Source organism: Hevea brasiliensis, chromosome 1, assembly GCF_030052815.1.
Source record: "Hevea brasiliensis isolate MT/VB/25A 57/8 chromosome 1, ASM3005281v1, whole genome shotgun sequence".
NCBI lineage: Eukaryota > Viridiplantae > Streptophyta > Magnoliopsida > Malpighiales > Euphorbiaceae > Hevea > Hevea brasiliensis.
This window is the reverse complement of record NC_079493.1, coordinates 122,297,775-122,311,606: the sequence shown is the minus strand read 5'-3', so window position 1 is coordinate 122,311,606 and position 13,832 is coordinate 122,297,775. Positions and strand designations below refer to the sequence as shown.

The 13,832-nt window shown below is 30.9% G+C and overlaps 2 protein-coding genes across 3 annotated transcripts; both read left to right on the top strand.

Moving 5' to 3' along the window:
• Positions 1-3,711: 3,711 nt before the first annotated feature.
• On the top strand, positions 3,712-5,316 carry LOC110650327 (uncharacterized). Its single transcript, XM_021805262.2, has 4 exons — positions 3,712-4,267; positions 4,369-4,823; positions 4,913-5,107; positions 5,215-5,316. The coding sequence occupies exons 1-4, from the start codon at positions 3,712-3,714 to the stop codon at positions 5,314-5,316; spliced, it is 1,308 nt and encodes a 435-aa protein (XP_021660954.2).
• Positions 5,317-6,014: 698 nt separating this feature from the next.
• LOC110650328 (mitochondrial-processing peptidase subunit alpha) lies at positions 6,015-11,984 on the top strand. 2 transcript variants are annotated; one of them, XM_058150344.1, is made up of 13 exons: positions 6,015-6,174; positions 6,917-7,156; positions 7,283-7,579; positions 7,870-8,037; positions 8,206-8,373; positions 8,547-8,627; positions 8,749-8,815; positions 9,017-9,114; positions 10,558-10,630; positions 10,748-10,818; positions 11,059-11,108; positions 11,415-11,527; positions 11,624-11,984. In XM_058150344.1, exons 1-13 carry the CDS (start codon positions 6,136-6,138, stop codon positions 11,671-11,673), a joined length of 1,515 nt encoding a protein of 504 aa, XP_058006327.1. In that variant the 5' UTR covers positions 6,015-6,135; the 3' UTR covers positions 11,674-11,984. The 2 variants fall into 2 exon arrangements, 1 of the variants encoding a protein (XP_058006327.1); XR_009150123.1 differs by lacking the exon at positions 11,059-11,108.
• The last annotated feature ends 1,848 nt before the right edge of the window (positions 11,985-13,832 follow it).

Genomic DNA, 13,832 nt, shown 5'->3' with positions numbered 1-13,832 from the left:
CCTTATAAGTCACTTTTTTTCTAAAAATTAAAATAATTTTATAGCAAAATCTACTAAAGAAGAAAAATATATATAAAAAATCATATATACAAAATCTACCAATAAAGACAAATTAAGGATTTATTCACCTAATATCTATAAAAAAATAATTGATCTAATAAGATATGCTTAAAATCCGTTCTAAATATATATATATTTGAAAATTATTAGAAAAAAAAAAAAATTGCCACCACCCAAAGAGTAGAAGATAAAAGGGAGGAAAGGAGGGATAATCTTTTCAAGTTTTTATTATAACATCCACCACATAAATTTTATTATAGTAAATATAAACACATTCTATCGTTTGAAATATTGATTTCCATAAGAATTTAATTTAATTAATTTTTTTTATCAATTCTTATATTTAAAATGAAAGAATTTTTTTTAATTTAAAATTTTATTTTTAAATAAATAAAAATTAAATATGATTATATGAAATTTTATTTAAATTTTTTTATAAATAATTTATTTTCAATGAAGGCTGCATGATAACTTGGTATTTAGTAAAAATGAACAAATTCTTAATAATTAATGAAATAATTACAAATAGGAAAGCAACAAGGCTAAAAAAAAAAAACTTATACTTTAATGAACATGATTATAAATGGATTCAAGCGTGGTTTAAGAATGCACCTTAATAATAAGGAATAAATTCAAGGCAAACAAAATAAATCAGCTTAGATAAATTCACAATATGTAGGTTTTTTTTTCTGCTTTTTTACTTTTTATTGTACCATAAAGAATTTATATTTTAATGAATATGGGTAAGATTAATTATATCTAAAATAAAAAAAAATATTATTAAATAAAACGTATTAAAAAAAGAACACATTTGTGGGTAATATGAATTTATCAAAATTAATCAATAATCATTGTAAACTGAAAAATCCTTGAAACTATCTACTATTTTAGCGGTATTTATTAACTTAATAATAATATTTTCAAAGAAAAAAATTTAATAATAATAAGTTTTATATAAAGTATGATAACAAATTAATAAATAAATAAAAATTCTTTAATAAAAAAAATTATTTTTACTTAATAATACAGTAAAAGTTTTATTTTTAAGTAGTTTGAATGCAACTTTCTTCTACATGAATTTATGTTCTAATGATTTTCTAGGGAAAGTAGGAAAGCAAATCCGCCAAGTTTTTCTTTTTATTTTTTAACTTTTTTTTAATTGATTTTACACTTAGACTTTTATATTCAAATAGAAATTTATAAATATTTAATTATTCATAAAATAAAAATTTATATTTCAATAAAAATAAATAATTTAACTAATTAATTAATTAATTAAACATATACTTAAGTAAAAATTTTATATTTCAATAAAAATAAATAATTTAATTTTATGTTTTAAAATATATTTTGTTTACTTAAATACATCAATTAGAATATAACGAATTTATTATTTAGATGTTTTTATAGTTTTAATTTAGATTATTATTTTTTTTCTTAATTTTATTGTATCACTGAACATGTTTTGAAAGAAAATTTCTATTAATTTTAAAACTTATTAATAAAATTGTATAATTCCTTTTAAAAATTAATATAAAAAATTAAATTATAAATACATACAAGAAAATGTGCAAAGCACATTAAAAACTAATGGTAAATTTAAGTTTGAAAAGTAAATCTAGTCTACACATTAAACTAACTAATTTTCTGTTTTTTTATTTTTTAATTTTAATTTAATTTTATATTTTCATAAAAAATAAAAATTTTATATATCAATAAAATTAAATAATTTAGTTATTAATTAAATACATCTTACTTACTTAAATAAAAATTTTATATTATTTCAATAAAATAGATAATTTAACTTTATATTTCAAAAATATACCTTATTTACTTAAATACATCAACTAGAATATAACGAATTTTTTGTTTTTATAGTTTTAATTTAAATCATTATTTTTTTCTTAATTTTATTTTATTATTATACCTGTTTTTTTAAAAAAATTATATTAATTTTAAAATTTATCAATAAAATTATATATATTTTTTAAATTAATATAAAAATTAGAAAACGTACAAAGCACGCAAAAAATTAGTGGTATAATTTAAGTTTGGAGAGCAAATCCAATCCACATATCAAACTAATTAATTTTCTATCTTTTTATTTTTTATTTCCTAATTTATTTTAGATTTATGCAAATAAAATTTATAAATATTTAATTATTCATAATAAATAAAAATTTTATATTACAATAAAAATAATTAATTTAATTTTATATCTTAAGAATACATCTTTATTTCATAAAAAAAAATACATATTATTTACTTAAATACATAACTAGAATATAACATTTTTATTATTTAGATGTTTTCATACTTTTATTTAGAACATTATTTTTCTTAGTTTTATCATATTACTGTTTTGAAAGAATTTTTTGTAATTTTATGATTAATTAATTAATTAATACTATTTTTTTAAAATTACATATAAAAAAATTAAATTACGGGCACGTAGAAAAATTTTTAAAAACATAAACATATATATATATATATATATATATATATATATATATATATATATATATATATATATATATATATATATATATATATATATCACAAAACCATATATTTCCAATAGCCAAACAGAACAGGTTGTCAATTTGGGGCCTAAAATACATTCTCTTTCTTTGTGTTATGAATTAACTACAGAAAACATCATGGATGCCACCGTTTCAGATTCTCCTCAAGGTACCTATTTATTTTTGCTACTTTTCTTCTCATAAATTTTAATCATGACTCTTGTTTGGTTACCCAGAAAAATTGAAAAGAAATATATAAAAGACAAAAGACAGAAGATATTTTATTAAATTGTTACCCGTTACTGTTTAGTTTTAGCTTGAAAAACTTAATTTTATAAAGCTTGTTTGGGAAGAGGTAACTATACTTACTTGGGAGGAAGGAATTTTAAAGAAGGTAAAAATTTTGGAGAGTTTCAAAACCTTCAAACTTTTACTTTATCAACCGTCCAATGAGTTAGAAGATTTTGCTATCTTATTTTATTTTACTTTATAAAACATTTCTTTACTCCATCCAAACACACTATTAGCTGTGATTTATCTGTTTTGTTTTGTTACGTTAGATATAGAGTTTCTATTCCTTTTCTTCCTGAATCAATCAAGTATCCTTTTCTTTCATAGTTTGTTAGTATGTTGGGGTTTTTAGGTGGGTGTGATTCTCTTCCACCATTTCGTCTTACTGTATAAGGTGGTGATCAATTAGCTAGGCTACCCTAATTATTGAATCAATCAAGTCCTTGGTTTTAAAGTTTACTGGTCTTCATGAAACTAGAATGAACGTTGTTCATTAACATATATTTATGTTACGTAGACCGGAATGCAATATGATACAATCAAATTTTTTATTGAATTTCAGAACTGAACATAGAGAGGATAGATCGAATCTCGGAGTTGCCAGAATCTATAATCCATCACATCTACTCATTCCTGCCCACAAAAGATACGGCTATAACCACTCTTTTATCCAAGAGCTGGGGATCAAAGTGGGCTTCATATCCTAACCTGGATCTTGATCAATCTTTATTTGGTAAAGAGCTAGAAATTTTTGGATTTCATAGAGAGAACCCGACAGAGAATAGACAAAAGAGAGTAAGAAAAGAGAAGTTCATAAAATTTGCATGTGAATGGCACCATGCACAGAGTCCGTGATCGTGAGATATGCGTACAGAAATTCAAGCTCTATATAAGCATCCATGAATTGAAGCATATTTCTTTGGTGAAAAAGTGGATACGTTTAGCCATGAAACGAAGTGTCAGAGAGGTAAAAGTGCATACACCGATGCCACCGTTTTTGATACGTATACACACTTTACCTCAAGAAATCTTTGCTTGCAAATCAGTAACAGTTCTGAAGTTATGCTGTTGTGATTTAAGGGGACTCTTATACAAAGCCAAAGGTGCTATTAAGTTGCCCTCTCTGCATAATTTGTCTCTCAACCAAGTTTTTGTTGATGAATTCACTGTCAAAGTTCTTTTATTGAGCTGTCCCTTGATTGCACGCTTTTGTTTCAGGAACTGCAAGGGCGACTTCAATGATCTTTTCGTTGCAGGACTGGAAAATTTGAAGATACTGAAGTTAATCATGCCGAAAAGCGGATTTGAAGAACTCGAGAGAGTTACTATTGTAGCACCAAGTCTTCAAAGTTTAACTATTAGTGGTGATGCAGTTATGATCAAAGCACATAAGAGTCAGGAACTAAAATCTTTAACCTTGAAAGGGGTAGATATGGTTACTGATGAGTTGTTCCATAACCTTATGTCCGAACATCCCCTTCTTGAAACCTTACAGTTGGATCATTGCAAGATGTTAGAAAGGATAAAAATTTCAAGCCATCATCTCAAAAGCTTGACAATAAGGGATTGTCATCTTTAACCTTGAAAGGGGTAGATATGGTTACTGATGAGTTGTTCCATAACCTGATGTCTGAACATCCCCTTTTTGAAACCTTACAGTTGGATCATTGCAAGATGTTAGAAAGGATAAAAATTTCAAGCCATCGTCTCAAAAGCTTGACAATAAGGGATTGTCTCTATCTGGAGCATTGTGAAATTGTTACTCCAAATTTACTGTCTTTCGAATATGATGGGAATTTGAGTGCCTTTTGTGGTGGTTTTATCTATGCCCCATGTCAGTGGAAAGTGAAACTTGAACTAGATTGTGACATCTTATGGTTATGTGATTTGGAGTCTTTGGTTCAGGGAAAAAGATTTAAAGATCTGACGCTATCAATCTCTTCTGAAGAGGTAATTAATCGATAACATGCATTGTTTCATATACAAAACCTTATCAATTCATGATCTCACCCTCTTCTCTATTTGCGTTGCGTGTCAAGATTTCATCATATTATGATGATGATGAAAAAAAGCCATTAGCAATCTCTCCATGTTGCGAGGTGGAACACTTGAGTTTAGGAACAGATGCATCACAGTCAAGTTACAAAGCAATTATAGAAGGCCTATTTTCTATTTGCCAACCTAAGATTCTTTCTGTAGCATCTACCATCAAGTCTGCAAACAAATTCATTAGGGTATGTAATTCTTTTCTTGATACAGGCAGTCAGGCACTATATATCAAGAATCATTGCACCCACAAGGATAAAACATGCACATGTACGTAGCTTTGATCTTTTTCAAGGTTGCTAACAACTCGAGAATTCTTTGGTTGCTTGTATGTGAAAATCCAATGGACATCAAGGACCCAAATTGCTGCAGCTTCAGAGAACAAAAATGTTGGTGACACTACTTAAAGGATGTGAAGATTGAGAGAGTTAAAAGGGCCAAAGAAGATGATCCGCAATGCTTGGCTCTCTTAAAACAGAGGCCTCTTCAATGGGATACTTTATTAAATGCTCTGCCAAAACTTGGAGGAGGCCATGTATATTTTGCTTTGAATTGGAGTACACAAGCCTTGTACCAATCATGAATAAAAGCTTTCAAGAGGAAGGTGACTGGTACATGCAAAGTGTCTGCATTTCAAATGATAATTATGATATGCTTTTATCAATGTTTGGGATGATTTCTAAAAGTATTACTATTATTATTATTATTATTATTATTATTATTATTATTATTAATTTGAAAAATTTTAAGAGAGAGTTCTTTTTTTATTCATTTAATTTCAATCCTAATTTAAATTTGAAATATCAGAGTTTTGAAAATAATTCTAATATTATTAGGTCAGTGATATTGTATGAATATTTTCAATATTTATATTAGGTAAGAATATAAAACTTTTTAATGAATTTTAATTTAATAACATTGAATTTTGAGTTTTATCTAAGCTATAATTTTTATAAAATTTAGCCAGAATTGCAAAATAGGTTCGGGCCTTCAAAATACCGACGTGGCAAGATCACAGTGCTGAATCTGACTTGATTAGTATACGCTGCACTGCAGAGAATCCAAAATTTCCAAAGTACTAGCAAACTGGTCGTTTTTCTGCTTCTTCGATGTAGCCACCTCTCTCTCTTACAAAATCAAAATACAATAAACAGAGAGGGGGACCGCAGCCTTAACAGCCAATTTCTAGGGTTTCTCCGGTAGATTGAAGGTTATTATGTATAGAACGGCAGCTTCGCGACTTCGAGCTCTCAAGGTAGGTTCTTAAAAACCCTAACTTTCTGTTTGGTTTTCGAGAAAATGTAGGAAGATGGAGTTTGTTGGTATGTTTTCTGATGAGGTGAAGCTAACGGAAATATTTTTCTCAGTCAACTGCATAATTAGAAGGCGAAGATTATTAGTTTTTATTTTTAAAATTTCGTTTTGCTCAATATTTTATTGGTGAACAACTAGGTGAGAGAACGCTCTTCGTGTCGCTGCTAGATCTTAATTTATTTTCCATTTGTGGGTTTTAATGGATTTTTTGATATTTGGCTATGAATTTTTCATTTTAGTTATGTTTTTAGGTGTGTAATTATTTTTTCCCAATTTAGCTTATCTCATTTCAGATATGTCTTTGCTATTCAAATTATAATCGGTTCAGTATTTGAATTAGTTTTTAATGCATTAATATTTTTGGCAAACAAATGGGACCCATAATATTTCTCACACAAGATTACTGTCTTTGTGTACATCTCTTCCGATAGCTCTTAAATGGGGAAGTGGTCAATTTTGTTGTGGGCGTAAAAATGTTAGCTTCCTTTCTTGTTTGTTCCCCTCTCCTGTAAAGAGGACAGTAACTTTATGATAATGTGAAAGTCAGTTCCATGACTTTTACTTCCATAAATAAAGTTGAAATATGTTGCATAATAGGGTGGTTATTGTTAGTCTTGTGTACTTTTCTGAAGCATCTTGCATGGTTGCTCTGACTAAGTGAATCTCTCGTTCTTTGTGATTAGAGCCCTGTTGGCATTTTGGGGGCTACGCGATATGCAACTTCAAGTGCAGTTGCTTCTAGGACATCCTCACCGGTGTTCTTTAGCTGGCTGACTGGGGAACATTCTGCTTCTCTTCCTCCTTTGGATTCCCCAATTCCTGGTGTTTCCCTTCCACCTCTTCTGCCAGATTACGTTGAACCAAGCAAGGTTAAGTCAAAGACTCTTGAAAATGGTGTCAGGATTGTCTCAGAAGCATCACCGGTATGCTTGCTATGTTGCATTCTTTATAAGCTTTCTTTTATTAATTTCCATTATGACTTGTATTGTTATTATCATCAATTTCTTGTTTTGATTTCCTAATGAATCTTCATTTGGTTGATTGATTAGAATCCCGCAGCCTCCATAGGGTTTTATCTTGATTGTGGTTCTATCTATGAGACACCCATGTCACGTGGGGCCACACACTTGCTTGAACGGATGGCATTCAAGAGCACTAGGAACAGGAGCCACTTGCGCATTGTTAGGGAAGTGGAGGCAATTGGGGGTAGTGTTGCTGCTTCAGCCTCTCGGGAGCAAATGGCTTACACTTTTGATGCTCTTAAGAGTCATGTTCCTGAAATGGTAGAATTGCTTGTTGACTCTGTGAGAAATCCTGTCTTCTTGGATTGGGAAGTCAGTGAAGAGGTGATTTTAGAAATGATGATGTTTTAGTATTCCTGATATGTGAACCTCCAAGGGTTCTCTTCAGGCTCTTTTTGGTTTTTCTTTAGACTATCTTATGTTTTATAGATTTATAAAATGTGCTCTAATATGCTGCTTTTGTGTTAGTAATTTCATTTTGATGCTATGTTGTGGAAAGAAAACAATTCAGTATTAGTATCTATTGTTGCCTTCTTGAGTGCCTACATTTGCTCACTGTTGTCAGGGTGTATAAATGTCTTGAGTTGTTAATAATCTACCATATTTTTGTACAGCTCAAGAAGATTAAAGATGAAATCGGACAACTCTCTAACAATCCACAAGGCTTACTGCTGGAGGCAATACACTCTGCTGGGTATAGCGGTGCATTGGCAAATCCTCTTTTGGCTCCTGAATCAGCACTAAATCGATTAGATGGTGTTATTTTGGAGGAATTTGTTTCTGTAAGAACAAATAATCCTTGAATAGTGTGTCCAGGCTACAGATTTCTTAATTTATGCATTCAAATTACCATTATTATTGGATCTATATTCTTTCATCGATTCTGTTATTTTTCTCTTACCTCTATTTTGCTTTTCCTTTAACTGGATGATTTTGTAAATGAATTTTAGGAGCACTATACAGCTCCTCGAATGGTTCTTGCAGCTTCTGGTGTTGAATTTGAGGAGCTTATATCTGTTGCAGAGCCACTGCTTTCTGACCTCCCACGTGTGCAACGTCCAGAAGAGCCAAAATCTGTGTATGTTGGTGGGGATTATCGTCGCCAAGCTGATTCATCGGTGCTTATTTATTATCATCCCTTGAATATGCTCTTTATATATTCTTAATCATTTATTCAGTTTGTGTGACAACCAGCGTAAAAATTTCATCACACCTTATGATGTGGATTCAAATGAGATTTATTCAGTTTGTATGATACTTACAATTTTTCTTTGGTTGCTTATGATGGTAGATGACACATGTTGCTCTTGCTTTTGAAGTTCCTGGAGGCTGGCATGATGAGAAAGAAGCTATAATTTTGACTGTTCTTCAGGTTTTATATATTGACCTTGGCTTTACTTTGTTCCTTTTACTCTCTTTACAACCTACTTTTACAGTTTCGTTTGCATTTTACTAGTAAAGCACAGTAAATAACCATTCTAGAAATACTGCAGATGCTTATGGGAGGTGGTGGGTCATTCTCTGCAGGGGGCCCTGGAAAAGGGATGCACTCACGACTGTGTAAGTTGCAACCATCTAGCACTTTACTGGTAACTTAAACTTGATGATGTGTCTTCATTCTGGTTATGCTTGTATCTTGTTGTGTGTTTTTTCCAAAAATGGCTGTAGCTCTTTAATTTCTTAAACTGCATAGTTTCTGGTACAGAAATTTACCATTTTTTTTTTCTTATATTAACTCTATTGAATGCGCTTGAAAAACAGATCTCCGAGTCTTGAATGAGTATCAACAACTCCAATCTTTTTCTGCATTCAACAGTATCTTCAATAAGACCGGATTGTTTGGCATCCATGCCAGCACTGTAAGTCCAGTTGCTCAAATAATATAACGTGTGATGTAAGCATGGTTTTAAGTAATGGCCTTTACGTTACATAACGGCCGTTCTTTAAAGGTTTTTTTTTTTTTTTGGCTTACTCTTACTGCTACCACCTTTATTTAATGGATTTTAAAATTTGTAACTATAAAGGCTGTTATGGCCGTTAACAGTCGTAATGGCTGTTACTTTTCTAGCTAAGAATTCTTGGCTTTTTTTTACATCTTTCATGTGAAATGTAGTAGAGGAACCTTTTTTTGCACAAAAAATTATCTTGGCTTATTCATTTTAGCACCTTTTTATTTCCTCTTTGGGCAACTAAGCCACTTTTTCTCAATTTTCTCGACAACCAACTTAAGTGAAATCCTTCATTTTTCTATAATTTTTTATCAGCAAGAGCATAGATCATCAAATAGACAAGATAGTTTTGAAATAAAGGAGATTAAAGAGTGAGTTATTGTTTCTTTTACTAATTTTTAGCTATTTTTGAATTATTTTTAGGTAAATACATAAATAATTAGAAAATAATATCAACAAAAGTTTTAGGCTTTAATAATATTTTCTAAGTATAAATTTAGGCTTTTACAAGATAAAATTTAAGAAAAATAAATAATTATGAAATTTGCACTTGAAATTAATTTTCATAAATTAAATAGTAAGTTTACAACCTAAGCTAATGATCAAAGCTCCTAGTGCTAGCCCTAGGATTAAAGTCAAGATAATCAAGAACCTCCTAGACATTCATTTTAGTGGTAATAAGATTAGTTATTTATTATCTTTTTAGCTAGTTTGGTTTTTAAATTGATTAATACTACTGATGTATAAGAATGGTGGATTTAATGCCTTTATTTGATAAATTTGTACTTATCATTTAGTTGTATATCTTAGTTTTAATTATATTTTTTATCATGAACTTTACCAATTTTTCAAAAAAATTTGCGTAGTGACAAGCCGTTACTGTTACATGCGTGTTGCAAGCCCGTTTCTGTTACTCGACTCTTGAGTTCTTTCTAGATATGATATGCTATTATGTTCAGTAATAGCCTCACTGTAGAAAGTTGTTCTGAATGTGCTACTTGAGGAAGACTGAGGGATGTTTTAGGTACTCAAGTAAAGTTATATTGTAATTCCTTTGGAGTTAAGGGTCAACAAAATGTTTGCATGTGCACACCCTAGGCCCGTTGGATATAACTACAAAAAATGAGAAATTCACCAACCAAATAGATGAAATTAAAATTATTGTACATAATTGAAAAGGTGAATAAAGTTAAGAATATATTAAACCATTAGCCCTTATTATTATGATTATCATTATTATTATTATTTGCTGCTGATGTTTGTTTTGAACTCTTTTGGGTGAAAATCTGTTATTGAATATTGATCTTTATTGTCACTCTTCATAGATTTAATAAATGCTCTTTACTGTGACAGACCCCAGACTTTGTGCCAAAAGCAGTTGACATAGCAGTTGGAGAACTAATTGCAATTGCAGCACCTGGACAAGGTTCCTTTGCATCTCTTCACATTGTTGTGATTTGATGAGCTACTTCTGAAGCAATCACCAAGTTGGTGTTAGAGCTCCATTTCTTATCATTTTCGCTTTTTAATTTTCTGGTGGCAGTTTCCAAGTTACAACTTGATCGTGCCAAAGAGTCTACAAAATCTGCTGTGCTGATGAATCTGGAATCTCGAGTATGTCTCTTTCTTTCTTGAGTTTTACTGATCTTATTGCTTAGTGTATTTGTTGCATTTGGGCCAATGCATTTCTAACTCCTACATGATAGTGGAGTATTTTTTGAGTTCCTGTGCATGTACTTCCCATAGCGGATGTTACATTATTGAAGTATATCTACTTCCCCAATTTTTTAGTTTGTCTTGGTTTCTTTTGTTTGTTGAGGGCTCTTATAATTGTTTCATGACTGCATTCTGTAGATGATTGTGACAGAAGATTTAGGAAGGCAGTTTTTGACCTACGGAGAAAGGTTTGCTTAAAGACCTCACTTCTATTCTGTTTATAACATTGCATTTTTCCAATTGAATAAGGGTTCAGAATTTGTCAGCATACTGTATTTTTGTGAGGGCAAACATTGTAAGAATCTGGATGGATGAATTTAATAGTGTAGGTGGAAGTCATTTAATGGTCATTATAGGAACTCTTGTTTTTGTAAACAAAACTAGAATGCTTATTTTGCCCAAGATAGCCATGATTTCTGCTTTCTTGTTAATCTTGCTTCACGAAATGGATGTGAAATATATTTTTATAACACTGCCATCATTTATCCTCTCAGGAAGCCTGTTGAACATTTCTTGAAGGCCTTGGATGAAATCACTACCAAGGACATTACTAACATTGCACAAAAGATTCTTTCTTCTCCTCTAACAATGGCGTCTTATGGAGATGGTAATGTCTAGTTTTCTGATAACCCTGACTTTTTGTATCACTGTAATCTGGTTTGTAATATATGTTCTTTTTTTCTTCTTTTTCTTTTGTTGGCAGTTGTTAACGTCCCCAGCTACGAGTATGTTAGCTGCAAGTTCCATGCATAAATTGACCAATGATGGTACATTGCAATTTGGCCTTCACTTTGCTATCATCATCGGATCCTGTGCTCAAATCAAGCGATTTCCTTTTCTTGCATGCTGTCGAAATAAAAATGATTCGGGAAGAAGGTTTTCTGTAGATGAAAGGAAATAGGACCCTTCCAATTCTTTTGGATTTGACTGATCATTTATTCCAAACCTGGAAGGCTAAGGAGTTTTTGTTTATGAATATCATCATAAGAATTTTGGAATTTTGCTTGTTCATGTCAATGTTACTCCCAAGGAAAAATGAAATCCAGCAATGTGTTCAATTTGAACTCACTTTCAGCTCTGTTATGGGACGTTTATTTATCATTAGCAAATGAAACCTTACATCGACTCCACTCCCATGATTGAATTTTTACCAGCAAATTCTTTCCTAGTACCTATACCATATCTGAATTGTGTTCTCAGAACAGCAGCATCTTGCAGTTTAGCCCTGGAATTGCAATAGCCTAAAATGGTCGCTTAGCTCTTTTCTTTCATCTTGGTAATCAATAATGATTTTGAGTTCCTTAAAAAAATAATAGATAATTTTTTTTTTTAATTTTGAAACAATATATTTTTTAAAAAAAATTATAAATAATTAATTTATTAAATTAAAATAATGATATTAAATTAAATGAAGATTTGGATTCAATATATGACAACTCACGTTCGCATAGATAAATGCATATGGGATAAAGATCGAGTATCATTTGCTTGCAAAGAAGGCAGCTTTCATATATGATGGCCATAATTAATTAAATAAAGAAAAATAAATCAAATGTTAATGGAGTGCCTTGAGAGAGGGACGAATTCCTAAGGGCACCAATATATTTAAATTAAGGTGGAAGCTATGGAAGATATATGTATATAATTTTTGGAAATTTTCAATGTGATAAAAGCTTCAAATATGTAAATAGAAAAAAAAAAAATCTAGGGGCATATATGAACATTGAAGTCAGTATAAACAAACGAAAGTTGGCCGACCATTCACGTAAAATTAAACAACTTCGCCCTCCTATGAAAATGGTAATGTTGTTGTTCCTACTTGTTGCTGCAAGTCTTGCAACCTGCCAAGGGGGTATCTCCGTCCGGCCAGAAACGGAGGCCAGCCGATAGTGGCCGCGTCACAGGGTGAATTTTTGCCTAGGTTGGCGAGTTGCCAATGAAGCTAACAATACCATTGGGTGGAAAACACCTCCAAGAGGGTGTGAAAGCTATATAAGGAGGTATTTACTAGACGGCCAATACCAGGAAGATTCAAAAGTTGTGATTCATTAGGTTCTCCATTATGTTGATACCCTTCATATTCCAAGAGATGGAAGGAGCATTTGGATTTTTGACATAGATGAGACTGTTCTTTCTAATGTGGATTACTTTCTTAACCATGGGTTAGGGTATGTAATCACTACTTATAATATTCATAACCAGCTTTAATTACTTAATTTAGTTGATTAATTGTAGTTTTGTATAACTGAAATTTCAGGTTGGAGACATACAATTCACGACAGCTCAATGATTCCTCAGACACAGCACCGGCATTGCTAGAGTCTCTAAGGCTGTACAAGAAGTGTTATCCGTTGGGATTAAGGTTGTTTGCTTGACAGGAAGAGGAGAGGACAAAAAAGACAAGACAATAAGAAATCTAAAGGAAGTTGGATATGAAACATGGGAGAAGCTCATACTAAAGTAAAATCTTAATCACTAGCTTAATTATAATGAAGAACATGAGTTCGGTTCTTGAACGAAGGGATCATATCATCTGACAAATGTTTATTGCAGGAGTGAAGCTTTCAAAAACAAGACAGCGCTAGAATATAAATCGAGTATTAGGTCAAAACTTGGGAAGGAATGATACAGAATTGTTGGGAATACAGCTGACCAATGGATTGATCTATTATCAGGGCCTAGTGCAGGAAGAAGATGCTTCAATCTACCTAATCCAATGCATTATTTACCTTAATCCAACTTCCTTCTGTGTTACTGCTGCCCCTGGGATATTAGGGTTTAATAATTATGGGAATTAAAAAAAATAATAATAAGCAGCTTATTCTGTCAAGTGTTCATCATGTTATAATTAATGTACCTTCAAATCCTCAATAAAATATATGTATGTTATCTTTTTTATTAATTTAAAACTA

Excerpts from the sequence above, each read along its gene's own strand:
- LOC110650328 (XM_058150344.1), top strand. The coding sequence starts at position 6,136 with ATGTATAGAACGGCAGCTTCGCGACTTCGAGCTCTCAAG. Across the intron at positions 9,115-10,557 it reads TTGGCATCCATGCCAGCACT|ACCCCAGACTTTGTGCCAAA; the intron begins GTAAGTCCAGTT and ends TTACTGTGACAG. Across the intron at positions 10,819-11,058 it reads TGATGAATCTGGAATCTCGA|ATGATTGTGACAGAAGATTT; the intron begins GTATGTCTCTTT and ends TGCATTCTGTAG.
- LOC110650327 (XM_021805262.2), top strand. The coding sequence starts at position 3,712 with ATGCACAGAGTCCGTGATCGTGAGATATGCGTACAGAAATTCAAGCTC. Across the intron at positions 4,268-4,368 it reads TATGATCAAAGCACATAAGA|TTGGATCATTGCAAGATGTT; the intron begins GTCAGGAACTAA and ends GAAACCTTACAG. Across the intron at positions 4,824-4,912 it reads TATCAATCTCTTCTGAAGAG|ATTTCATCATATTATGATGA; the intron begins GTAATTAATCGA and ends TTGCGTGTCAAG.